We start from the raw sequence: 27,149 nt of genomic DNA, 5'->3' as shown, positions 1-27,149 counted from the left end.
CGGGCACCCCGAGCCGGGGCTGTGGAGCAGTGAGGGGACAGAAGCCTCGCGTCCCGTCGGGGGCCGGCGGGAGAAGCGGATGCCGTGAGACAGAGGAGGGCGTCGGAAACCAGGCGCCGGCACATCCCTGGGCCGGGGAGCCCCCCACCCCCCCCACTAACACCTCGCTCTGGTCCCTTTCACATTGGAGACCGTCTTTCTGCCCTGAGAAATTGCCTTTCTGCTTTTATTTTCGAACTTCAAAGATGACTTCTGAAATAATTTTTCCAGTGAAATTCCAAAGCTCTTACACATGTGTGAAAGGGGGAGTCGGGCTGTTAAAATGTGCTTGCTCGGCCCAGGTCCCCCAACTACAAAGCTTCGCTGGCGGCCGGTACTTTGTTCTCCTAAATCTGACACCGGCCACTCGCCGCCTCGCGTCACGCCAGCCCCTCCCTCAGCCCGTCTGCTCTTTGTTCGGCTGGAGCCTTGTCTTACGGGGCTGGACTCATTCCCAGGAGACCTCTTCCTGCCCGGCCTGGGGCCCGCGCTCCAGCTGCTCCTGGGGTGCATCTGTGCTGGTGGGCACGGGCGGTCTCGGGGCTGAGCCGGCGGGGACGCCCAGCCAGGGCCTGGGAGCCTCCTGTTTACCAGCCGGGGCAGGGCAGGGCTGGGCACAGTGGATTTAACATCGGCCTACCTTTGGCCTCACAGAGACTCACCCCATAATCAGTGGCAGTGAGTTCTGAAGCCTCTAACACTCCCCAATGCAATTTTGCCATCACGGGTGACTCTAGAATACTAAGCTTTGGTTCTTTTTGAAAGATTTGTTTATTGATGCACACAGAATTGGGGTACAGGCCAGAAGTGCAGGGGCGGTGAGAGAATTCACCAGAGACAGAGCGGGGAGCAGAACAGGATGACTGACGAAGTCCACTGCTGAGGGGAGCAGCGGGCAGGCCAGGAGGGGTCTGCAGCACCATGTGGTCACCTCCGGGGCAGGCGGGGATCAAACTCATGCGGAAGCGGCTTTAGCTTCTTAGTGCTGTGCTTTAACCCGCTGCGCCGCCAGGGAGGACCCTAGAATACTAAGTTTTGATGGGTCGTCTTGAGCAATTCTTCCCAAGACAGCGATTTGACCATAAATGTCTTTGCAGGATAATGACCCCCAAATACTCCCAAATGCTCAGGTTTAAAGACAGCTCTTTAGTGGACAATTTCTCCCACAAAATGTGGGATTGTAAAAGTAAAACATTTAGGTGAACTTTTAGCACTGACAGTTCTATAAATAAAAACTGACGTCATTTATGAAGTTATGCCCATAAATTTGGTCCCTAAAATAAATTCCTCCATGAATTACATCACTGTTAGTAATAATTTTAACTGTGAGCTTTGTTGATATAAAAAGGAGCTGGGCCCAGGCCCAGGGCTTTCTGACCGGGCTGGCAGGCCCTTGGCTGAGGTCCTGCTGTGAGCGCCCCGCTGCCCTGGGCTCGGGATGCCCAGACATAGACAGGAGCGGGGGTGACCACAGTGACCGGTGCAGAGCTAGGGAGGAAAAGGATCCGTTGTTCCAGGCCACCTTGCGCTTGGAAGCCTCTGGCCTCTAGGGGTCAGGTGCAGGGAGGCGTTGGGGTGGCGTGCGCCCCAGGCCTGTCCACGCCGTGCTCCCCGACCTGGCCACTGCCCGGCCAGTGAGGGCTTCACCCGCAGCGGCAGCTGCTGGCAGTGGCCTCTGGCCTTGCCAGCTCCAAGAAATAAGAGATTGAAGGGGCCTCCTGACCACCTGAAGCCACCTTGGAAGTGTTCCCAGTTCCCGGCTTCCCCGGCCACCCCGAATCCAGTACTGGGGCTCTGCCCCACCGGCCAGCTGACCCTCAGCCTCGTGCGCCCCTGTTTGCTGCCACTCGGTGGGGGGGAGGCGGGCAGAGCCAGCTGCGCCCAGTCCACATTCCACTCTGTAATTGGCCCCAGACCCACCACCCACCCCAGCGCCGCCCCTCCGTTCTCTCCACACACCTCCCCCCATCCCTGGCACCAGCATCCCACTTGGGTGCAGGCAGTTTTTAGGATTAAAGAAACAGTTGCTTCAAAGAGCTGCTGTTTTTGCAGGAGACACGTGGGGTGTGTCCTGCGAATTCAGGTGTTGAGTCCTGGCGGGGTTCCTCGCCCGCCCGCCAGAGGCCCCCCTTCTGGGATTCCAGCAGCATGGCATTTCAGAAATACCTTCAGTGTCTCCTCCTGTGCCAGAGAGCCCGCCGAGGGCCAGCCCCAGCGCCCCCTCTGCTCGGGCCCCTGGGCCAGGACTGTGGGGTGCTGCTGGTGCCTGTTTCTCAGGGAGAAGTCCCATGTGTGCAACCAGCACCCTTCCCTGGCCACGAATTGCTGTAGGCAGAACATTTAAAGCCACCTGTGTTTTCACAACCCGTGGTGAAAGTGAAAGCACAGTCTGGTGCTTGTCCATCAGCCCGTGTGGAGTCTAGCCGGAGGCCCAGTAGGGGCTGCCCCGTCTCACCAGAAAGGGGGAATTAAAGACCAGCCAGAGAGCGGCGCTTCCGAACGGCGTCTGTCAAACTCCGCGGGAAACACAGAGAAGGATGCCGACGGGCACGCCCCGACCAGCAGCCCTGAGTGTCGCGGAAGGGCCTTGCACTGCGGCCCTGGGGTCCCTGCCGGCCCCTACTCAAGCCGCTTTCCCACTGGCCCAGAAATGACCCCTCAGTGGCTGACGCTGATGCTCACTGGCCTGTGTCCACGCTGGACGAGGCAGGGAGCCCTCTGAGCCCAGGCCACAGGCCTCCTGCATCAGCCTTGCTGGGGTACAGGCAGAACCCAGGGTAAATGGGTAATTGGGTTCCCTTAGAAAAGTTGCAAGACACCCCAGGAGTTCGCTTCCCATGGCACCTAGTGGCCGAGTCCTCTCGCCCAGAGCTGACCTGCCTGAGCCCCACGGGGTCCGGTCCTTCCAGTCCTTTAAAACCCCACAACACTCCACCTCTCCTGACTCTGAAGAGTATTTCTCAGGACAGCCCCGTTTCTGTTGGCCCATCTGACCCGAGGAGTCCCCTGGTTCCAGCCCGAGGTCTGTCCACCTCGTCACTGAGCCGTCTGGAGAAGCCGATGTCACGAGCTGTGAGGAGTCCCTGGCGTGTCTGTCCACCCGCCCGCTGACCAGGGTAGCTGTGGAGGGTCAGGGCAGGTGTGCTAGTGACTGGAAGTCACGACTGGGGAAGCCCAGAAATGTGGCGGAGGGCACTCGGGGCCCAGCACCGCCCACGCAGAGCTGGGCTTACGTCGGTCAGGGGAGGCGTGCAGCCGTGGTGAGACGGACAAGGGCCGTCCCTGGCTCCTTTCACCCTTCAGGTGTCAGGGTCTCTGTTTCCAAAAGACCTGGACCCAAGGAAGACCCAGCCGTAGGTCACGTGCACGACACGTGGGCATGCAGCGAGAAGAGGTCCAGCTGTGCTTGGTGCGGGCCTTTCTGAACGTCCGTCTTCAGTGGGGAGTGTCAGAGGCTGGCCTGGTGACCGGCCAGTGAGGCCGCCATCCACTCTCCCTCAGCCAGTCGCGTGGCTCCTTGTCACTCAGCCACTGGGCCTGTGTCTCCACAGGACAGGCCACCAAACAGCCTCTGGCGGGCGCCTGCCTGGCCCCGTGCTGCCCTTTGAGTATCCCCAGGGTTCCAGAGCCCGGTGCCCACTCACGTCTGATGGTTTCAGTTGCACCAGCCCCGGGCTGCCCTCAGCCCCTGTGGCAGCAGCTGCTTGGGCTGCATTTCTCCCCAAGTTCCCTCCTGGGGGCGGGGAGCTTAGACAGGAGGGGAGCCAGGACTTGCCAGGCGGCTGTGTCCGGCCAGAGGCAGGGGAGAGGGTCATTCCTAGAGGGCCTTCGACAGCACTAAGAGGCCCTGTCGTGTCCTGGGGTTTGGCCCCACCCCTGTGTCTCGCCAGCCCTGTCCTCCTGGGCAGCTTGACCAGCGCCCATGGCCCAAGTATCCTCTGGACAGTGACGACGTGCGGTGTGGACCTCGTGGGCTAGAAGACTCGGTCAATACACAGACGCCCTGGCCCACCACTGACCCAGCTCAGTCCAGTCGAGGGCTGCCGCCACCACCCCCTCCTCCTTGGAGAAGGGGTGGTGCCGGGTGTGTGGCAGGGACAGGCCCCTCCTGCGCACCCTGGGCCGGTCCAGCCCCAGGGGGGACGTCCATGTGAGCGGAGGGAGAGCTCTGAACCGGGAGGCTTGTCAGGGACAAAAGTGGCCTGTCTCCGCTCCCCGCGCTCCCCGAGGCTGGAGGCTGGAGGCTGGAGCCGTGCCCCAAGTGCCCACCTCCTGCCCGCGGCTCATCGGGGCGCTGCGTGTTGTCTGTGACTCGCACTGCCGGGGCGAGTTTGCAAAGATTCCCAAGTTTGCAGTTAAAACAACTGAGAAACAATCTTCACTATATAAAGAAGGCAGGCGCCGCTCCAACCGGAGGCCCCTCCCAGGGGACGCTGAGCCGCACGCCGGGCGGACACACTGTGTCACCGAGGCAGGACCGCCTCTCCGGCCTGCAGAGCGGCGACCGGACACCTTTCCTACCACCCAGCATTTTTTTAGCGCCTGGTAGCATTTCACATTGAAAGGTGACAGCAGTATCTTTGCCGCTTTTCTATTGGATGACTAACATGTAACGTTCAGAGCAATAAAGCGGAATGTTTGCGTGAGGGCGCTTCATATCGCCCGTGGAAAATGCACATTTTGTGTGTGTGTGTGTGTGTGTGTGTGTGTGTGTGTTTTTGTTTGTTTTTTTTTAAAGAGCCGCACACGCAAAGTAACAGGCGCGGGGCGCCATCCGCCCAGAGGACGCGGCGGGGAGGTGGCTCGGCCCTGGGCGTGAGGGGGGCCCCCGCCCGGCACCAGGAGCCCAGCGAGGCGCCCACTCCCCCAGCCATCCATCTGCACCCAGCAGCGGAATATGACAATGTTAGCATTTTTCATTTCCCTGACGTTACCATTAATAAAGCAATGATCCAAAAGGGGCTTTGCTGAGTCTGTTCTCTGTGCTCCCATCACTCACGACTAGATAATTTCACACAGGATCGTTTTAAAATTAAATGACGATAAAAACGCTCTGCTGTTCTGTGTTCACAGTTCATAGAAGTCTATCAAGTCATTAATGTGTCATGACAAACTGCTGGATGGATACAAGAGTAATTAATTATTTGAATAAATAACAAGTTGAACTTGGGGCTCTGAACCACAGTGACACACAGGGTGATATTTTACGGGGAGGGAGCCGAAGAGTCAGGGCCCCGCGCCCGCAAGGAGCCGGGCGAGCCCAGCAACCCGGCAGGCCGCTCCACGATACCACTTGATCGGTGATGATTTCAGGGGACAATTATACAGATTTTCATCATCACCATTAATCTCTGCATATTTTTCAAGATAATTACAGCAATTATTATTTAGATTTCTCTTTTATATGCCCATTGTAGAAAGGAACAAGTGCTTATTATGCCGGATCGTTCCGAGAGCCTTGAGTTAAGATTCTTTGTCATTCCTGCTCTCCTCTTTCCCCTTGGCCCTGCCTCTGGGAGTCCATGCGTGCCAGGAAGGGGCAGCCTGCACGGCACTGTCATCGTCCCCAGTCCGCGCCCGGGCCGCGCCTGCCTGCCGTGGGCGGCGGGACCACTGGGCCTGGCGGGGACTGCTGTCAGGCCCAGAAGGCGGTGACAGGCGTCATAGGCCCCAGGAGGCGGCCCGCACCTATTCCTACGTTAGACTTAGAGCGAGCACACAACCAATATTTAGTGAATACGTTTCCGTGACATGCCCTTTAAAGGTTAATATTAAATCTGCAGTCTGCGTAATGGATGGCATCGTACTTCACAGACATGCAACTGGGGCGCAGGGGGCGTGCACCCCGCTGGCTCCAGATCACAGTGGGTGTCAGTTCGGCACCGTTCGGGCTCCAGCCGCCCCTGTTTCCTCAGCTTGCCACGGCCCAGAGGGTTTGTCCGTGGCAGCCGAGTTTGGGGAAGGCCGGGGCCACTTTGCAGAAAAGCCGTTTCCCAGAGAAACGTAGCCTGGAAATTCTGCTGTTGGACACACACGTCTGTGCCACGTGGTGTGTGTCCCTGTGACCTGTCCCAACCGTGGGTGGGTTCTGCCATCTGCTGTCACCCCCTGCCCATGGTGGACCCGCCAGGCCGTTGGCAGGTTGCCTCTGGGGGCGCATGGCCAGGCCCTTGGTTCTGGAACGTAAGGTCCAGCATTTGAGCTTCCTGTAAATCGAGAGGCCTGAGTGGTGAGTTACTGGCTGCTCCCAGCGCTCACCAGTGGCGCCGTCTTGCAAAGCCCGTGTGGGGGTTTGTTTGCAGCCTGGCTAACATGGCAGGTCCCGCTCTTGCTGGCTCGTGCCCATCTGCCATCGAGACTGGCCTCTGGCATCACAGGGTGGCTCTAGGGAGGTGAACACCAGGTCCCCCAGAGCCGGCCCCACCCCGGGTCCACTTTCTGGGTCCTGCACCCTCACAGTCACTTGAGGGTGCCCAGGTCCCGGGGAGCTTGATCCCAGCAGCCGGGATCGCGAGAGCTCCCATTTTGTACTGTTCTTTTTTTTTAACGTGGCCCCGTCTTTCTGAATCTGAAATAAAATGAATAGGGAGGTGCTACGGCTCCCACTGGCCCCTCTCCATCTCTCACCCTGGAAGCCCCGAGGCCCACCGTCCCCCGTCAGGGGGGCCAGGTGACCAGAGCACCAATTCCTATAAGCTGTGGCTCGGGAGGCACCCCGAAGGGGTGACATCTCAGGAGGTTTTGGGGACAAAGGCTGAACGGGCTCTCCAGACAGAGCCACAGCAAGAAGGCTGCACCGCCAGATGTGTGGCTCGTGGGGAGACTGAGCAGGCTGGGTCTCGGCCGGGGCGGGGGTGGGGGGCTGGTCAGGAAGGCTAGGTTCACATGCAGAGGTCTGGAACGTGCCCTGTGGGCAGCCCCCTGCCCCCTGAAGGTTATAGGGGTTAGCTGGGGTTAAAGGCCAGGGGTGGCGCAGGAGACCTGTGCTCAGAAGCTGACTCGCCGCTCTCTGGAGGGGTGCGGGGTCGGGGGGTCCTCCTGGGAGAGGCCAGGAGGTCCCGCACCTGATTATCCACAACACCTCCCATCCCCGTGAGCTTCAGCTCCCTATTCTCGCCCTCTGCTTCCTTGTGTCACCTGGGAGGTGCCCCCACCCCCCCTCATAGGTGGCAGAGTCCTCAGAAGTCCAGCTCTGCCAGTGACCGGCTCGGGACAAGTCCCTTCTCCACTGGGCTTCGGCCTCTCGGTCTAGAGGAGGTGCAGCCTCAGAGCGTAACTGGGGTGTATGCAAGTGCTCCTGGGGTGTATGCGTGGACTCCAGGGGCAGCACTGTCCGAGTGATGGAAGACTTGGGACCCCGTCTCTTCTTGCCCTTTGGTCCAGGGGAGGGAAGTGAAGGCATCTGGCTCGGGCCCACTGCGCACCCTTCCGGCACGCTGCTTCCGAGGAGGCTTTTTCAGTAGAAGCTGGCTGTGGTGGGAGGAATGAGCTGTTCTCTTCCAGGGGCCAGCTGTGGTGGATGCAGAAATTGCATCCTCTGCGGTTTAAGCCCAAGGCCTCAAATGAGCTGTACTTAACAATGACCGTGACTTGTTAGTGAAGCTGGAGAGTGTCAGAACTTGGCAGGGATTTCCAGCATCGTCTAGCCCAGGGCTGTTCAAACTTTGGACCACTTGGGAGCTTCAAACAAACCACTGACACCTTCAGACCAGATCAGTCAGCACCTGCAGGAGGGAGGTGGCTTTCAAAAAGTCACCCGGTGAGTGCAGCTGAGAATCATTGGTCTGGCCTGGTCCCTTCGCCCACAGGTGAGGAGAGGACCCTGAGACCAGCTGACCCACACGGGTCAGCCGCCAAGGCCAGTGTTTGGCACTGCTGTCTGTGCAGGTGTGTTATTACACAGGTGTAGTACTGCGCATGTGGTTTGCACGGGTATGGCTTGCGCAGGTGTGGTACTGTGCAGGTTTGGGACCCCGCAGGTGTGGCATGCACAGGTGTGGCACTGTACAGGTGTGGTTTGCACAGATGTGGTTTGCACAAGTGCAGTATTGCACAGATGTGGTACTGCGCATGTGGTTTGCACAGGTATGGCTTGCACAGGTGTGGTACTGTGCAGGTTTGGTACCGCGCAGGTGTGGCTTGCATAGGTGTGGCACTGTACAGGTGTGGTTTGCACAGGTGTGGTTTGCACAGGTGCAGTACTGTGCAGGTGTGGTATTGCGCATGTGGTTTGCACAGATATGCCTTGTGCAGGTATGGTACTGTGCAGGTGCAGTACTGTGCAGGTGTGGTTTGTGCAGGTGTGGTACTGTGCAGGTATGGTTTGCGCAGGTGTGGTACTGTGCAGGTGCAGTATTGCGCAGGTGTGGTATTGCGCATGTGGTTTGCACAGGTATGGCTTGCGCAGGTATGGTACTGTGCAGGTGCAGTACTGCGCAGGTGTGGTTTGTGCAGGTGTGGCACTGTGCAGGTATGGTTTGCGCAGGTGTGGTACTGTGCAGGTGCAGTACTGCGCAGGTGTGGTACTGTGCAGGTGCAGTACTGCGCAGGTGTGGTTTGCACAGGTGTGGTTTGCACAGGTGTGGTTTGCACAGGTGTGGTTTGCACAGGTGCAGTACTGCGCAGGTGTGGTTTGCACAGGTGTGGTTTGCACAGGTGCTGTGTCCTCCTTGGTGCGTCCTATCAGGTGACCCTCAGGCTGAGCACCACCCAGTGGTGGTGACATCAGCGGGGGTGACCTGAGGGGCTGCCAGCCACAGTTCTTCGCTGTGAAGATCTTATTTTTCTTTTTGTAATAAATGTCCAAGGTACGGGCAACCGTAGGGCTGTGTAAATAGCACATCCCGCCCAAATCTTCACCGACTTGTCTCCGCACCCGTGGGTTTTATAACCCATCATTCCTGCTGCGCTTTCTGCTGACATTTCATTCTAAGGAAGATCTTTCCCTTTCCCCCACCTGACGTATATTGATGTGAACTAGTAGATTCTCAGTCACTGTTATTTATTTGGATGCTCAAAGTGTTGCATATACAGCCAGCAGGAGCTGCAGCCGGGCCCTGTGTCCAGCTCCGCTCCGTGACCCTTTCCTTTCTGGCCCGACCTCCGGTCCCAAGGCTCGTCCTCTCCTGCCACTGCTCCCAAGTGCCCCGGAGCCTCTCAGGGGAAAATGCCAGAAAGCAAAACCTGGGCCCTGGGGGTGCTCCCTGCTCTCGAGAGGGCGTCGCTCCCAGACCCTGTGTGCACGTGTGTTCATAGATTCACACGCACATCTGCACAGATGTAGCTGCATGAACTCACATTTAGGCCAAGCTTATACCGATCCCTCTGATTTTGATCCAACATCCCTGAATACAGTTGATTTACCTTCCCATTGCTTCACCAGGGTCCTCCACGACCTCAGGTCAGATGCCAGCATTCATCTGTGCTCTCTGCTCACTGTGTTAGTCCTAGAAGAAGGCCACTAAATACTTGCAAAGTTGCTTTTTTTTTTTAAGATTGATTTATTTGTGCATACAAGAACTGAGGTGCAGGCCAGAGGTGATGGGGGTGGGGGTGAGAGGACTCACCAGAGACAGAGAGGGGAGCAGAACAGGCAGATGGATTGAAACACACTGCTGAGGGAGCAGCAGGAGACAGGAAAGGTCTGCTGCACCCTGTGGGTGACTCACTGGCCGGTGGGGATAAAACAGGCTGCAGTGGCTGCAGGTAGCTTCGTAGTGCTGAGACTTAACCCCCTGCACCACCGAGGAGGCTCCTATTTGGGAAGCTTTTCTATTTATTTATTTACTTATGCATACAGAACTGGGGTACAGGCCAGAGGTGCAGGGGCTGAGAGGATTCACCAGAGACAGAGTGGGAAGCAGAACAGGCAGATCTACTGAAACGCACTGCTGAGGAGAGCAGTGAGGAGACAAAGGTCTGCTGCACCCTGTGGGTCACTCCCTGGCCGGGGATCAAACTCAGGCTGCAATGGCTGTGGAGAGCTTCGTAGTGCTGTGCTTTAACCCGTTGCACCACCAGGGAGGGCCCCTATTTGGGAAGTTTTTAAAAGCCTTTTTGTATAGGAGTGGGAAATGGGGCTCATTCCTATGCATGTGAGAAGTGGGGTGCATTCTCTGAATGTCTGTGGCTCACGGGGCAGCCACATGAGGGTCAGACCCGGGACTCCGCCTTCCCAGCCCCTGCTGCCTTGGAGGTCCAGAGGTGATGGGTCCTGCACCCAAGCCCCGCTGGGTCTTGAGGGGCTTCCCCATGAGGAAGCAGCTCTGGAAGGGGGGCAGGGAAGCCCTCAGGGCCCCCCAGGACTGGAATGTGGAACGGTGAGCAGCCGGGGACTCGGGTGGAGTCACTGCCAGGTGCCGTTAGAGCCCGTGGGGGCCGGGAGCAGGAGGGCGGGGCTCTGTGGTTGCCGCAGGACCTCAGAGGAGGTGCCGCTGCGGTGCGGAGGCGCCTGCCTTTCCTGCTGACCCAGACAGCGTCTTCCCTTCGCCGTGGGGACGCTCCAGGGAACACCGCCCCACTCCTACAGCTCAGCTTCACCTGCGACGCACGGGGGGGTGGGGGGCGCGGGGGGGGCTGTGGTCGGGACTCAGTGAGGTGCCACGGGCAGCCCTGCTTGTGCACCACCCGCTGCCGCCTGTCCTGCCTGGGGCCGGGAGGCCGTGCCACGGCCGATCCGTCCCACCTCCTGGCTAGTGAGAACTGCGCCAGAGCAGATCGCCACGTGGCATAAGCTGTTGGCCTTATGCGAACTCACTTGGAAGCTCACGGGGCTCCAGCCTCCCCCGGGAGCGTCCCCGGTGCGGTCACCACCGCAGAGGGCCGCGGGCTTGCCCACAACTGGGTTTTGAGAAACAGCCTGAGATGTAGAGTGGCCAGTGGTTTTCCCATCCCAGACTGTGGGGGACTTCACGCCATGCAACTGCGTTTCCTTCCTTCCTGAATACATGCGGTCCACGCGGGTCTGCAAGGCCTCGCCACGCTCACACTGCGCCGTGGCCTGCCGCCTGGAACCACAAAACTCTTTATCAAGTCTGTGGGCGAGAATACGCTGTCGATCGGGGTCTCTCCCCGCTTAGATATCCGTCAGGGGAGGACTCGGCCACCCGAGCCAGCGTGGGCATCGCAGGCGTGTGAGGCCCTGGGTCTGCACCCTTGGGAGCTGGTCATCGGGTTTGCGTTGAGACCCCAAAGTCAGGGCGTGGGCTGGAGGAGAGACTGGGAGGCGGCCTGAGGCCTCCGCTCACGAGTGAAATCACGGCCCCCGGGGCTGGGGGTGCAGAACACAGCCCACCCCATGCCAGGCGGCGCTGGCAGGCAGGCAGGAGCCCGAGATGCCCCTAACAGCGCGCAGATGGGACTGGCTCCCCGAGGCGGCCCAGGCAGGCATTGGGTCAGTGGGGGGAAAGACACCACCCCCTTTTCCTTCTGTAAAATAGGGGGGCTATTAATACCGTTGCAGATTAGAGCTTATTTGTTTGAGCCTTGCAGATTCTGTAAGCTTGCACAAGACTCTTGACTTGTAGTGCCTGGTTGTAACAAGAACAGTTGAATGAGCTCATTGTTTCCTGGTTTTTTTCTTTAACGTATTTTACAAACACTCCGGTGACAGCCTGACACCCTGATTTCTATGTACTGGCACTTCAGTTTGGGATTACAGCATTAATAACAGAGTTCCATGCATCATGCCATTTTTAAGCATGATCGTTATGATAAAGGGCATATACTTAATTACAGGCCTGCTTAATTACAGCTCTGTTGAAGCTCGTTTGTTTAGGAGAATGCTAATTGCACGCCCAAGCCCAAGGCACATCCCCGCTTTTATCTGCTGTATGTTGCTCCGTGCCGTGGATCAGCGTTTTGTTAAAACTGCCACCAAAAATAAAATCACAAAAGCAAAAAAAAGCAAGAGGGAAGCTGCCTGGCTGTGCCGCGCCCCCTCAGCCCCCAACCCGGCCACCAGCCCTGACCTCCTGGCCTGACGGTGACTGAGGTGGGGGGGGAGGGGGAGCCGCTGGACACCTGCTTGCTGCCCAGTGGACTCAGCCCCCAGGTCTGTTGGCCTCTGGGACTTCACCCCCTCAGCCCACCTCAGCACCGTCTGGGCTCAGCCCAGCTCCATCAAGCTGTGTAAGCCTCCGCCTCGGTGTCCCTAGAACATGCCAGTGGTCATTCTGGGGGTGAAGGTGTGGCCCCAAGGGTTGGGTAGCGGGGAGCCAGTGAGGACAGGACAGCACTGGCAGCTGCCTGGCAAGTGGGACAAGAATGTGCCTCTTGATTGGTGGCTCCGTGGGAGCTGGGACCTCATCTTCACGGCTGATGCCATCTCCTCCCCCACGTGCCCCTCTGAGGGGGACCCAGGGGTACACAGAAGGCCAGACACGTGACAGTTCTCAGCACCAGAGGGGTGGCGAGGGCCAGACCCTGGCTTTCGGGCAGAGAGAAGGGAGGGGCCGTAGCTCCCCACGAGAAGCCCAGATGAAGATTAATGAGCCCCCTTAGAATACATGGAAAATGCGTGCCATTGATTTTAAGGATTATACTTGGCAGACCTCTAGATGTTTTCAAGTATGCAAAGCCCGCCCAGATAAGGAGAGAGGAAATGCTGCCCAGGAGTCAGAAGGGGACTTGTCAGCCTGCAGAGCCGCCTCGGCCTAACACGGGGGCCTTGTCTCCGCACCCCCAGCCAGAGTGGCGCCCTCCGGCAAGGCCCCTGAGCCCTCTCCTGTGTCTCTTCCCTGAGGGCTTGTGTCCGGCCCTGGGAACCCCCACAGAGGCTGCTCAAGGTCCCCATCAAATCATTACCCTCTTCAGCTTCTAGTCCAACCCGTCATGGAGTCTCTGACCCCGAACATCGTCCAGCCGCATTAACCCCTGTCCACTCGGCAACATGAGAAACTGGCCAGACACTTGCTGAAATCCACACTTTTCAGCCGAGGCGTCTTGGATACTCTAGATTTTTTAAAGATGTGAACTGGGTCCGCAGGTCCTCTGCTTGTTAGCAACATCACACTGGCACCCAGGGGCACGGACGCCTTGAGAGGCCCAGCAGGGCTGGGCAGCGGCCAGGGCCTGCACACGGACAGGCTTGTTAAAGTCTGTTTTCTAGGGCCCTCCCTGGTGGCGCAGTGGGTTAAAGTGCAGCACTGCCAGCGAGCCACAGCAACAGCGACTCTTCCTTTCAGGAAGGATCCTCTGTCGCGTGTGACGCTGTTCGATCGCATTTCTCACCCAGGGTGGAACTTCTTTCAAAACTGGCGTCGGTCCCCCCAAAGGGTTTGCTGCATGGCAGAGTCTAAGCGTCTGTCGGCGTCTCCGTGCTCGCGGCATCTTCTCCAGGAGGAGACCCCCTTGCAGGAAGCAGCGACCTTTGTCCCCACCCGTGAGGGGCGACTCCCCACCCGTGAGGGGCGACTCCCCACCCGTGAGGTGTCCCTGCGGGGCTCAGCCCAAGCTTCAGGTCCCACTTGCTGTTCTCCTGCTGTTTCCTCCCCATCTGCAGTTGCTTCCCCCAGGGTGGCCTTGAACCCCTCAAAGTCACCCATGAGGATGGGAATCAACCTCTTCCAAACTCCTGTTAATGCCAGTTGCCTTGACCTCTTCTCGTGGATCGTGAACGTTCTTAGGGGCATCTAGGGTGATGAATCCTTTCCGGGGCTTTTCGGTTTAGTTTGTCCGGGTCCGTCAGAGGCGTCACCACCCACGGCAGCTCTAGCCTTACGAAAAGCATTTCTTAAGTAGGAAGACCCGAAGGTCAGAATTACGCCTTGACCCACAGGCTGCAGAATGGATACTGCGTTAGCAGGCACGCCAACATCCGAACCCCCTTGCTTCTCCATGGTGGGTGACTGGGTGCATGGCCACTGAGCAGTGAGTGATCTTTAGAGAGGAATCTTTTCTGAGCCATCGGCCTACACATTGGGCTTCAGATACTCAGTAAACCACGCTGGACATGGCCGTGTTGTCATCTGGGCTTTGTTGTTCCATTTGCAGGTCACAGGCAGACTAGAGTCAGCAGCAGTCTTAGGGGCTGTGGGGATTTAGGAATGGCAAAAGAGCACAGGCTTCAGCTTCCAGTCACCAGCTGCTGTGGTCCTAGCAGGAGAGTCAGCCTGTCCTCTGAAGCTTTGAAGCCAGTCACTGACTTCTCCTCTGTTGCTATGAAAGTCCTTCACGGCATCTCCGTTTCAAGGATGATTTTGTTGATATCGAGAGTCTGACACTTAGCGTAGCCGCCTCTCTTCCCCGAAGCCTCGCGAGCCGACCTCCGCCAGGCCGGGACTTGTCTCCCCCACCTCCTCGCCTCTCTCCACCTTCCTGAAACTGGAGAGCGCTGGGCCCTGCTCTGCATCAGGCGTTGGCCCAGGGGACGCCGGGGCGGGTTTGGTCTGCCCACGCCGCCCACCGCACCGCCGCTTCTCCGTCTGCCATCAGCCGTGTCCGCGCTCCTGGCTCGCGAGCTGCACTCCCCGTCCCGAAGACCTGGTTCTCTGTGCCCGGGTGCTGCTGCCAGCGAGCAGCCTGGCTCCGCTCCCAGCTCGCCTCCGCGCTCCCAGCTCGTCCTCCTCGCTGTGGGTTGCAAGTGAGAGGCTGTATGTATGACTCTTCACTGGAACACATAGGGGCCACTGGAGGGGGTGAACTGACCGAATTTCAGTAATTTCAGTATTGTGTCTCGGACCGTGGGGCAGCGGCCGGTCCCAGGAACGGTGGGGCCCTCCCCGCGTCTCCCCATCAGCCAGCTCCGTCTGGCCCCACAGTGATGCCACTTCTGTTTTGTGTCAGCCTCCCCAGGCTGTGACTCCTGCACCCTGAGCCGGCCAGGCCCCACCTCCAGGGCGGCTCCCACGGCTCTGCCGTCCACCCTGCTCCTGCACAACGCTGCACCCTCGGGGTCGGGGGGCACCTTCCCACCTTCTCAGGACACACGTGCTCTCAGCAACCGTGACATACAGATGAAGACATCTGTCACCGCGAGAGGGAGCTCTTCCCGGGTCTTCTCAGAAACCCCTGAACACGAGGCAGAAAGCCCGATAAAGACTGAGGGTTGCGGCCAGCAGAGAGCCGCCCACTGGCCTTCAGTGGACACTGGCGAGCGTGGGACGCTGCGCCCGCAGGGTGGGTGGGAGAAGCCGCAGAGAGCAGGGGCGTGCAGAGGCCCTGGGGACTGAGTGGCCGTGGCTTCGGGCGTGACCGGGGAGGAGGGCGTGGCAGGAGGACCCCGTGGGCCGAGGGAGGCCGGTGACGGTGGGCAAGACCGCGCAGGGCCTTGGTGTGGAAGGAGAAGCAGACCGTTCCAGGTTTCTGCCTCGAGTCGCCGCTGCCTGTGCACCCTCAGAGGCCGGACCTCTGACCCCGGGCCCCGCGTGCCCACCCTGCTCCGGTGGGCGTGGGGGGAGTCAGGAGGCAGGGTGCTGTGGGGGTGTCGTGGCTCCCGGCCACGGGTGCTGACAGTCGGAGGCAGGACTAGGAAGCGGCTGGCAACCTCTCGGCACCTGTCCGGCTCCCGGAGGCTGTGACCGAGAAGGCCATCTCGCTCACCGGCCGTTCCCCGGTGGCCAGCGCCGGGCCCTCGGGCGGAGCAAAGTGTGGGCGCCTGCATGGGGTTACTGGGACCTTTCTCCTTCCTCTCCCTGGGGACGTCCCTGTCCCCTGCCCAACCTTTAGGCAGCTGCAGGAGGTGCGGCCTGGCCACTGGCGGCTCCAGAGGGGGCGGCGGGGCCTCCTGCAGGAGGAGGTTTCCTTCCTGCCCCCAGGTCTGGGTGTGGGCGCATCCTGCCCCCGGATTGCGTTCCCCCCTTACTTGCCTTTCTCCTGCTCATCTGCCATCTGCTCTTGCTGTCTTCCTTCTCAGGACTGAAATGCCCTGAAATGCCACCTACGTACCAGAGAAGTGGGGGGCAGCAAGCCTGGTCCTTCCAGGGGACCCACTCACGGGCTTCCATCACATCGCTCCTTCTTCCTAAACCACCATTTACTAGAAAACGCCCACTTTTGGGGTGAGGGCCCCAGACCCCTCGCACGGACGGTGGGGGCTGCAGGCCTGAGGGAAGGATGTCCCCGCTCCCAGCCCCCCATCTCAGAGACATCATGCAGGGAGCGCCCCAAGTCACGCACAGTGTCCAGGGCGACCTGTGGATGAGCCGCGGTTTCCAGGTGGCGTCAGAGCCCCCCGACTTAATGGTCCGTAACGACCTTGTCCTGGGGAAAGGACGCGCTCGCGGGCTGTCCAGGTGGTGACTCTCCCTGTGCGTGGGTCCCGCTGGCCTGGGGCCGTGGCAGGGAGGCCTGTGCGGAGGGACAGCGCCCCGGACACCCTTCTCCGAGCTTGTGTGTGTGTTGGGGCCCCATTCCCACCCTTCTCGCATCTGCTAAGCCCATGCAGCCTGCCCACCATGCCCTGGGTGACTGGGCCAGCAGGGAGGCCGGTCAGGCCGGCCACCGCCCTCCACGGGCCCTCTCCGGGGACAGGCAGCCTCGGAAGCCCCCAACACCCCCAGATCAAGCCCAGACTGCCTGACCCCACCACCTTCTCACTTCCAGCCCAGACCTTCCCCAGAGCAGCGGCCGGGAGCGAGGTCTGGCTCAGCTGGGAGCTGCTCATGGGCTCCTGGCTGCGCCCTGGCACACGCCAGCCCTCGGGCCCAGACTTGCAGGGCGGGCGGGCACTGGGCCCTCCACTCCCACAGCTCTCGGGCCGCCCCACTAGGCAGGGCAGGTGCATGGGGGGCGGGGGGGAGGTGCCACTCCACCCCGGCACCCCACTCCCCCTCGCACCCCGCTCGGGCATTCCCGCCCACTCACTGCCCAGTGGCCTCTCAAGTCCCTGAACTTGACGGTGTCTGCAAGTCTTTCCTTCCTTCTTTGCAGCGATGGACGGCGTGCCTTTCATGATTTCAGAGAAGTTCTCCTGCGTTCCGGAGAGCGTAAGTATGGCGGTGGTCGCCCTTGCCTTCTGCACCTCCCCAGCCCGCGCCCCCTGTGCCTCGATTCCCAGGGCGCTCAGGGGGCCCACAGTCTCACCCTGCCTGCCCCCAGCCCTGTCCTGCCCCATGGAAGTTCCGCCCGGGGCCCGAGGTGGGGTGGTCCTGCCCTCCTCAGCTGGGGCTCACCCGGGGGCTTTTCCGTCCAGACGGGGTGGCCCCTGGGCCCCACCGCCGGGTTCTGAGTGTCCCTGGCGTCTGAGCTCAGCCTAACCCGCGTGTCTCAACCTGTGGGTGCAGAGTGCCAGGTTCGGGGTGCGGGCAAGGTGGGAAGCCCTCCCCTCGCCCCTCCCCAGCTCACCCCTCACCGATCCCTCCAAACCCCCAGCAAGCCCAGCCCGGGCTGGCCCTGAACTTCCTTTCGTGGCGGGGGTCTGCGTGAACTGACTGCGCCCTGAAGGCCAGACCCATGAGGGGCGCCCACCGTGTGCAGCGTTGGAGCTGCGGGCTGTGGCTCAGCCGTCGGGGGCCCCTCGTCCCTCAGCAACTCGGGCCCCGCAGGCCTGTGTCTGGGGCTGTGAGTGTCTTCTTAGAGCCTCGCAGCTGAAGTTCGTTTGAGTAACGAATGGCCCAGCCTGGGCCCAGCCACAGGATCCCTCAGTGCTTTTCTTGGCTCCAGCTTAAAACCACCCAACGGTTTGCGATTTGACCTGCTCTGTAGTTTCCATTTTCATGAAATATAATAGGCCTCCTCTGAGCCCTTCTGGTAAGCAGCTTAATCTTGAAAAATGTCTGTGACGTGACACGCGGAGCATGAGTAACTTCGGCCCACTCGATGCTGCGTTGCCTTGGCGACGCTGGCGCCTCCACCCGCAACTGCTGGGCCCCCACACCCCGCACCCCGCGGGAAAGTTTAGTGGGGCAGTTAGAGCCCGAGGATGGGCAGCTGGACCTCCACCGGCCCAGCCCGGCCCGGGCAGGCGGCCGGCTCGGGCAGCTGGGCTGTGGCGGGAGAGGGCCAGACTGCCCCAGGAGCCGAGTCCCTCACTCGGTGGCCCGGTCCCAAGACCCCCCCCACCCCCATGTTCGCTGCCTGACTCTGCGAGGGCTCCAGGCACAGGGAGTCGGGCCCAGCCCAGGGCCAGCGTCTCCCGCCTTCCTCCTTTAATCCTCTGGCCTGCAGCCACCCAGCCGCGGCTTCTGGCTTCTGAGCGGGAGAGGAGATGCTGGCATGACCTCACCTGCCGTTGGCTGCACCCTGCGAGGTGCTGATCCGGGTTTGAATCCAGGTCCCTGGACTCCCGAGCCGGAGTCCCCAGCCCCGGCCCAGCTCAGCCCCTCAGCAGACTGGGCCTCACCTGTGCCTCCAGCCACCAGTTGCTGGCCTGGGTCCCCCGACACTGAACTGGTCGCTCTCCTGGGCCTCCAGAACATAAAAGTCCAGGGGGACCTCGGCCAGGCCCCCGCTCGTCAGCCGGACACTGCCTCTGTCTGACTTCACGAGCCTGCTGAGACTGCGCAGCAGGCTCCCGCCCTTAGGAAGCCGTGGAAGCGCCCATTAACTTGCAGTGTTACCATTTTCACCACCATTGATTTCTCAAACGATAATTGATGGGCCGTCAGTCATTCCTCTAACCCGCATTTCAGAGGCCTGCCTGCCCCCAGCTCCTCCCCTGGTCCCGAGGAGCCCTGGAGGAGTGACTCAAGCCGTTGGGGGGCCTCTGGTGAAGCTCAGGCTCCCTGTGCCCAGGCTGCCGGAGGGAGGGCAGGGAGTGGCGGGGCGGGCAGCACCGCCCCAGGGGCCGCAGCCCAGCCCGTGTCTGGAGGCTGGCCAGGGCCTGGCAGGGTCTCCCGCTCGGGGCTTCCCGAGTGCGGACGTCTCCCAGCCTTTTTGCGAGGACGTCTTGCTGGTGTTTTCAGATGCAGCCCTTCGATCTCTTGGGAATCACCATCAAGTCTCTGGCAGAAATTGAAAAAGAGGTAAGCAAGCAACCTGCCCAGAGAGGCCCAGCTCCCCCCACCCCACAAGGGGGGTGCCCCTGGGGTCCCTCGTGCCCTGGGGTCTGCTCCGAGAGGCAAGGGGCGTCCTCGTGAGAAAAGCGCCCCCAGAGCTCGCTTTGCTGGGTTTGTTCCTCCGAGTCAAACACGACCTCTCCTCTCCTTCCTGAGCCAGGCGTTAAGTGGCCGACAGGAGGGACCTGCCTCCCTTTATAAACCCACGTGCCTGGCTTAAAGGGGCTCGGGGAGGGAGGGGTGCGGGCAGGGTGGGTTCCACTTGCCTTCCTCCTTCTGCCCTATTACCTGCGCCAGTGGGTTTGGGAAAGGCCTGACTGGGCGGGGGGCTTGGGAGACACCGGGTGGTGATTGCAGGGGCAGACCCGGCCCGCAGCCTGGCTCCAGGCCGTCTGGGTGTTTTCCTGGGAATGAAAGGAAGAAGGGCCGAGCTGGGCAGGGCTGGGGGCCCCCCTGCGCAGCCGCCCCCCCCAGGTGCAGAGCTTGTTAAGCAGCGCCGCGCTGGCAGCCAGCTCTCCTGTGAGAGGGACATTTGTCTCAAAGATGGAAATGGTAGAACCATTTCAATATTCTCAGTTCCTTTGGGTTTTCTCTTGTATACCCAGCTCGCACAAGCAGGCGGCATTATTGAAAGATGGCTGAAATCAAGGAAAATTGAATCAATGTAGTGCAACAAATTTCAAAAGCTGTCATAGCAGAAACAGGACAAAAAAGTCGCCCTCTGTCTTTGATTTTCAGTAAATCACAGAGCCAACCCGATCGTCACGTCTAGGCGGGGGGAGGGCGGGCTGCGCCCTGAGAAACACGCTGTGCGCCCAGAATTCGTGCCAGCTCTCGCGGAAGCCACGGGCGCGCAGGGAAGGCCCTCGGAGCGGCCTGCTCTGGCGGGGTGACCCAGCTAGGGTGGATCAAGGTCAGACAGGCCGGGCCGCGGTCCCTGACCGGGCCGGTGAAGGCCTTCAGGAAGCCTCAGGAGCAATTGTGAAAGTGCCAGCTGGCCAGACACCCCGTGTGTGTGTGTGTAGGGGGGGCGGGGGGCAGCTGTCTGAATGTCTCCCCACCCCATCTTGGGGCTCCCCTGGGCCCCAGGCATAGCCACGTAGCACACCTGTGTGTGCTCAGCCCTGGGCTTTCCCCAGACGCCGGGCCCACCCCGAGCTGGCCTGTGGGGTGTCCTGTCCCCCGTGCCGTGGGGCAGAAGCTGAGGCCCTGGAGGTACTCGCTGTGACAGGACAAGACCCGCGTGTCCCCTCCAAATCCTCCCCGCTGTGACTTGCGCTGTGGGAAGCTGGGGGTGCGGGGGGACAACGGACGTGGAAAGCCAGTGGGTCGCCCCTGGGAAGGCCGCCAAGGCCCCGGATGGGGTGAAGTGGGTGAGGGACGCGGTGTGGAGCCCAGGGCGCAACAGAAACGCCGCAAGCCCGTTCTCTTCCCGGCGCTCAGGTCTGAAACCTGCCCCAGAGCCTGTGCCGTGGGAACCAGAGTCCCCGCTCCGGTCCCGGGGCACAGGCTGAGGCAGCCGCTACGCCACCCGCCAGGACCTTGGTCCTTCCACTTCCTCTTCCGTAAATTCAGGGGCGAAATAAAAATGCTCCCCGCTAGCTTGTGTGGGGCTCAGCTGAGAGTCGGTCAGTGGCTTCGAACAGCACTGCCAGGGGCCTCCACCCGGGGACTTAGCAGCTGCCGTCCTAGGGCCATGCTGGCTTTGGGGTCCCCCAGTTCAGGCTGGGGAGTGAGTCGGGAGCCCCCCAGGGCCACCCAGCCACTCCCCAGCTGACCAGGCCCAGCTTTGTGCCCTGTTTCCGCAGAGGCCTCTGCCCTGCACTGAGGGCTGAAAGCACAGCACGGCCTGCACAGGGCCACTGTGCAGGAAGCGGGTCTCCTTGAACCGGAGGGACGTTCCTGTGGCCACCCCGGTCTCGCAGTGGTGGGTGCCCGAGGCAGGGAGACCCGTCCCCCTCCCCCCACACACACCCCCTGCAGCAGCGCCAGGGACCTTCCCAGCGTGAACTTGAACATGCTCCTCGAGCTGCCGGACCCTGTCCCTGAGGGCCAGGCCAGGGGCAGCTGTGTCCAGCTGGTGACCCTGGTCAGTGCCCTCTGCTTCTGTTTCTTTTGAGTCCTGGGAGGGACGAGGACGGCCGGGAGCGTGAAGCGCTCACTGGGGGTCTGTGCTCTGTAGCCAAACCTCCTCCACCAAAAATGGCCGGCGGCTGCCCCCCGGTTCCGGGGCAGCAGAGGGTCCCTGTGCCCCCGCTGGCCCCTCCAGGTGCCCCCGCTGTGGAGGCAGCTTCCTGCTGGTAGGCGCTTCCTCCCCGACCCTCCCACACCTGAGGGGAGAATGTGGGGGCCCCAGCGTAACAGGCAGCTCGCCCCCTGAGCCAGTGGTTCCGCGTCCAGCAGTCAGACCCAGCAGGTTTGTTGCCCGCGGCCTCACTCTCCCTGCCTGGGTGTTTCTGGTTGGAATCCTGTGCCCTGCCTCCCTCATTTGGCCTTGGGGACAGGTCACTCCATGAACAAAACTCCAACACCCTCCAACTTGTGGTCAGGGACTAAGGGAGCAAATAGCAGTTAGGAGAGCTGGCCCGCCCCCCGCCCCGGGCCCTGCAGGGGACCCAGCTCCCCAAGTTCAAGAATTGCCTGAAGTACTGGCAGATGGAGAAGGCGGTGTGGCTGGGGCATCAGTGAGCAGCCTCCCCGGCAGCCCCCCAGGATCTAACCAACTTGAGGGAGAGTGACCCAGGCCCTGGCAAGCGGGGAGACAGGAAGAGGCTGTCGCCAGGGGCCAGAGCCTGCCGCCTCCTGGCCTGCGGCGCTCAGCCTCGGGGTTGGCTCCGCAGTGTGCTGTGTGGACAGTGGCCACCTTGCGGTGCAGCCAGAAGGACAGTTTCCAGGCAAATGTCAAATTTACTGCCCCGGTTTGAACCCACTGCAAGTGCCTGGCTTCCCTGGCCCCTCCCCCCCCCCAGGTAGGAGTGGGGGCCTTTGGGGGGCCGCACCGAGAGGGACTCCCAGCCCCCATGGTGGGCACCGCGCTGGCGTGTGTGGTGAAGCAGAAGGTCGTGCTTCAAGGTCATGATTAAAGGCCAAGGCCATGCATGGCGCGGGTGAAAGCAGTGTCGTGGAAGGACTTAACCTCTCACCCTCCGAAACGCTCCTCAGCCTTGTGGGCTGTAGGCAGACCAGCAAGAAGCCCTGGGGTCACCCCGTCCCTGCCAGGACCCCCTTCCCGCGACCCTCCCTGGCCCAGTCAGCAGGCGTCCTGCGTCCACTCCGCGGGACCAGCCCTGTGGCCGAGGGTAGCTGCCTCTGGTTAGGACAAAGCGAGGTTTGCTCACCACCACCCCCCGACCCTGAGAGAGTCTGGGGTCTGCCTAGGCTGGGGGGCTTTCTGGCTGGGGCCTGGCCCCTCCCCCGGGCCCCCCTAGGCGAGGCAGTGACCCCCAGGGGCAGATGCCAGGAAGCCGGGTGGCTCCCACCAAGCCCAACAAAATCCGCCTGCCACGGTGGCGTGGTAATTTCGCAGCCAACCCGTGATGAAGCGCCTTTTCCCCGAGTGAGAGGATGGGCATATAAATATTCCCCGTGGCTGCTGCTCTTTATTTCCCTTGTAAGCAGTCACCCCATTTCTCCATCTGATGGATTCCCCTTCGCAGGCTGGGTGGGAGCTCCCCAGCTCGCTGATCGTGCGGCTCCTATATAAAATAGCCTCGTGTGCGGCCTGTTTCTCCCGGGGCCTGCTCCCCTTGACCTCTGCCGCAGGCACCTTGGCCTTAAGCGGGGTGAGCCCGGGGAGGACGCGGCCCGGGCCCGGGAGCGGTGCTCACCCTGCCCTTCAGGGGCGCCACCCTCAAAACCCAGGCCACGCGCCTGCCGGGCTTCCCCACCGCGTGGCCCGGCGAGGCCAACGGCCTCCATTTTCTCTCAGCTTTAAAGCTGAAAGACAAGGGAGAGTCTAATTAGTAAAGGGACGAGCTAATATTAATCACTCCCTTAAAATTGACAAGGGAGTTAGTTCATTTAACCACTTAATTGCTACAGGTTTTTATGGGCTGCTGTTTGCAGACATGTTTAATGAAGAAGTTATAAATCTAAGGGAGCTTAAAAATTTAATTTTATACCTAAATATTTTCCTTGTTCTCGTGTTTGTAGTCAATCCTCAAGAGTGTGGTCACGTGGAATGGTCTTTAAATGAACATATTTGCTCACTGGCGTGATTTCAGTTTTTAAAACATTGGTTCCAGCAATTAGGCATTTTTTTTCAGTTCCCAAATGACTAGAGAAATTCGTCTTGATTATAATTGCTCTTAGCCACGCATATCTAATTTGTGTCTTTTTAAGTGTTAATTAGTAAACAGTTTGAGCTGACATCTTTATGTGTTTGTGTGTTGAAAAATGGGGCTTATTGCTTATTTAGCTTGGGGCCCATTCCGCTAGCATTTACGTCACGACATTGAGGTGAAATTAATGGAAACGCACTTGGCAGCGCGAGGTGAAAGGAATTTTCAAATTCAACTTTTGGACTTGTGCTTTGCGAGGGCTTCGGAAGGATACCGGATTACAGTAGATTTGGGACCAGCATATTGCGGGAAGAAAGGGAGAAAATTTTCGTATCAGTAATGAAATGGCAGAGTCCCAATTTTATAAAAGCAGAATGTTCATATCCCAGCACAATTGTTCATTCTTTCTACTTTTTGGAAAGCTTTCATTGTGCCTATTAATGTTAAAGAATTTTGTAGCAGGAGATGTGGCAAAATGCGTGGTCCCTGTGCACCACCTAGTGGTCAGATCGTGAACTGCAACAGGAAATAAGGCGCCCCACAGTGCTCTCTGGACTGTCTATGGTTTCGCCATCCAGAAGCATAATCGCCCTTTACTTTTCAGTCAAGAAGCTGATACTTGGAGGAAAGAAATCTGCTTCATTTGTGGAAAAAGCTAAGTAAACAGCAGTTAATCCGTTCTCCCTGTTTTCACGTGGCTCAGGCTTACAAAGCCAGAGCATCTAATTGAGCTCACTCCAGCCAAATACAAAGAAGCCAAAAGAATTAATTTAATGGGTGGCTATTCTGGAGGAACAGAAAACATTAGGTTCTCCTGAAATGTGGGCAGGAGCCTGCCCCCCACGTCTCGAGAGCCTGATGCTGGCTGAGGAACACTCATGTCCCAAACGTGATTCGCGCCCCCCATTCGTCGCCTGTTACGACGGTAGTTTATCATCTTAAGCAACCATCCTGCTAGTCAGAATCAAGCTTTTAATAATTTAGTGTTTGCCCCAAGGTACAAAGGTTGCACATGTTTATTAACAGGCCAACGGGGAGCTGCAAAGGGAAAGGTGGGAGTCTGTCCCCCAACCCCTGCCCCCTCCCTACCCCTGCACCCCTTCGCCCCCTCTTGCTGAGGTCCAGGCCCAGCGGGGTGCTCAGCCTGGCCTCTGCGCATCTTCACCCCTCCCAGCGCCACCTCATCCTCCACAGCGCCCGTTGTGCCTTATGATGATGTCGATGTGGTATAGGGGCCCATTATCGATCGAGCTGGGAGCGGTGCCAGTTACCTGTTTAGCAGTCCGGGCTGCCATGTTCTTCCTGGTGCACGTGCCTTTGCTCCCCGAGGTCAAAGCTGTCGCCATTTTTGCCCTCCAAAGAGGGGCATGCTGCTAACCCCGCACACAAGTGGCTGATTTCCCACCTTCTCCCTGTTGTTCAGGTGTGAGGTGACATCTCCTGTTTGTTGGCTGTTTGCCTTTGGTAAACCTCTTCTGTTTGTCCGATTTCTATTTACTTAGATTTTTATGCTCTCTATAAAAGTCTTCCTCTTGGCCAAATAGTCAAATCCTGCCCACCCTAAAACTAGTATCTTTTCAACTTATTACTGATGTGTTCTGCTAGGCAGTAGTATTAGAAGTGAATCAAAATAGTCACCCCTATTCTGCCTACTCTTGTGTTTTAATTTGCTAAGATTTTTCAACTGCTTGATCCACTTGATATTTATCAGAATCGGCTTTATTTTATCCTACATTAGTTGTCTTTATTTCCTCGATGTCAAATGCTGCCTTTATCATAGTGTTCCAATGGTTAGAGGATCAATGGACATTCCTCTCAACTGTCTTGCTCCCTTGTTTTATTTTTAGATCATTACCATACTGTTTTGAATCTTATAGCTTTGTAATAGACTTTAATGTAGGATAAAGTTGCCTAATTATATTTGCATGATTACTTTCCCAGACATACTTTAGAATCATGTTTGGGGGCAAAGGGTTTCCAACACTCTGTCCTATATTGCCATTGTAACTACCTTGCCTGTGACTAAAAGCAGAAGCAGTCGGCATTTTCTATGAATCTCTGCATCCCTCAGTGGAGTAGAACTGTGTTCTTTGTGGAAATGCTGCACATTTCTTTTCAGGTCATTGCTGAGTGTTTTATGTTTTCGTGACTCTTGTGAATAGGATCTTTTCTTCCATTATATTTCCTGTCATTTATACATCACAAGGCTGTTGACTTTTGCATTCTATTTTTGGAGCTGGGTCTTGCTCTCTCTGGCAGCTTTTATTGTTTTGGACAGTTTTTTAGTTGCTTTTCTCTGGTTTCCCAGGCAGGCAATGCAAACGCCAATAACAAGCCTCCTCCAGTATTCGTCCCTCACGTCTCTGCCTGGCCCCTCCTGGGCTGGCCCTCCTGTCTTCTGTGTGTTTTCAGGGGAAGCTGGTGACTTCAGTACTAGCCTAAAATGCTGCACCTTAACTTTTCACAGAGAAGGATATGGTTTTTCTTAGTTAGGCTAAAGAACCATGTACCTCTGTTTTCCTAACTGTATAATGGTGTATAAGAAGTATAATGGTGGCTTTTGAAAAATGATCACATTGTTGATCACATTGTTCCTGTCGGGTCATTGCAGTCCAGTAGGTTGCATTGGCAGAGTTCCTGATTCTAAGAGGCCAGGTCACCCCTGGCTACCCCCACCCAGGCTTCCCATCATGGCTCTTCCTATTAGTGAGAGAGCCAGGCTGGCCCATGAAGCTGAGAAGAACTGATGTCTGGTTGGCAGAACTGCCTGCCTCGGTCGCCATGGTGAGCTCAAATCAGGTTGAGCATTTGAGCTTTCGCAAATCCTGCATTCACAGAATTCTTCTATCCTTGTGGATTGGGAACATCCAGCCCACAGCTTGAAGGTCAGCCCTCCCCAAATGGGACTCTAAAACAATTACCTGGCAGGTAGGTACAAAATGAACATAAAGACGAGCAGGGACAAGCGGAGGATAGGCAGATAACCAGAATGGCCTCGCTGCTCCCCACTGTCCACCCAGACACCTGTGCCAAAGGGCAGTGCTGTTTTCAGTACATTTTACAAACACCCCGGAAGAGGGGACATGCAGACGCCCCCTATTCAGGTGCCCTCCGGTGTGCTGGCCATCCCCCCACGCTGTGCAGGCCCACGTGCTGCTGATTCTGCAGCAGAAGCGTCAGCAATGGTCAGCCCCACCCAGAAACCCACACAGAGCAGACCATCCCGACACACGGGCCACAGGGCCCCAGCACAGGTGGGAAAGACAGCCCGTGTCCTCATCACTCACCAGCAAGCTACACTCCCACAGAGTGAGCTATGTGCCATTTTCTATAAAATGCACAGCTTCCTCAGACATTCACCTTCCACTTTAGTCAAGAGGCCCGAAAAATACTAGGAACTTTCTTACTTTATTTGCATCATTGCACAAAGTACAAAAATCAGTGATAAAATAGCAGTTGGCACTCTCTGTCTGGCTGGACCGTGCACGGGGTGGTGGGGACTGTGGCCACTGGAAAGCGCCTGCTCCACCCACCGCTGCAAGGTTAATGCTCATGGTATAGGATTGAGGGTCGAGAATTGTCATGTCCTAGTGGGAAAAAGGGAGGGAGGGGATGTCCTTTTCTGCAAATTCTCTGGCTTTTCCATGTTTGTAGTTGTTTTTTAAATACCACCAGCCAACATGTGAGCTGCCAGCTTGCACCCAGATCGTAAGTCCCACCTCCATAGGCTGGTGTGGACAAATACCTTCCCTGCCTGAGCTAAATACCACAGGGCCGGAGCCAGGGGACCTCATGCGCAGGGGCCTGGGGTACTCAGGAGCCAGGGCTGCGGCTTACTGCTGCTCCTGCAGACTGAAACCACAGAGAACTGAGTTCCAGCACCGCCTGCTGCCTT

The 27,149-nt window shown here is 58.7% G+C and overlaps 1 protein-coding gene across 1 annotated transcript in view; it reads left to right on the top strand.

Annotated features, from left to right (window-relative positions):
* Nucleotides 1–27,149, top strand: part of MVB12B (multivesicular body subunit 12B) — a 99,247-nt gene that overhangs the window by 67,163 nt on the left and 4,935 nt on the right. Inside the window, exons 5-6 of the mRNA XM_004677326.2 lie at nt 16,909–16,964; nt 18,882–18,941. Coding sequence (XP_004677383.1) covers nt 16,909–16,964; nt 18,882–18,941 — 116 coding nt within the window. The remainder of the gene's footprint in view (nt 1–16,908; nt 16,965–18,881; nt 18,942–27,149) is intronic.

The sequence above is a fragment of the Condylura cristata genome, unplaced genomic scaffold, assembly GCF_000260355.1.
Source record: "Condylura cristata isolate star-nosed mole 26May11 unplaced genomic scaffold, ConCri1.0 scaffold00006, whole genome shotgun sequence".
NCBI lineage: Eukaryota > Metazoa > Chordata > Mammalia > Eulipotyphla > Talpidae > Condylura > Condylura cristata.
The sequence above is the reverse complement of the archived record's forward strand: the minus strand, read 5'-3'. Positions and strand labels throughout refer to the sequence as shown.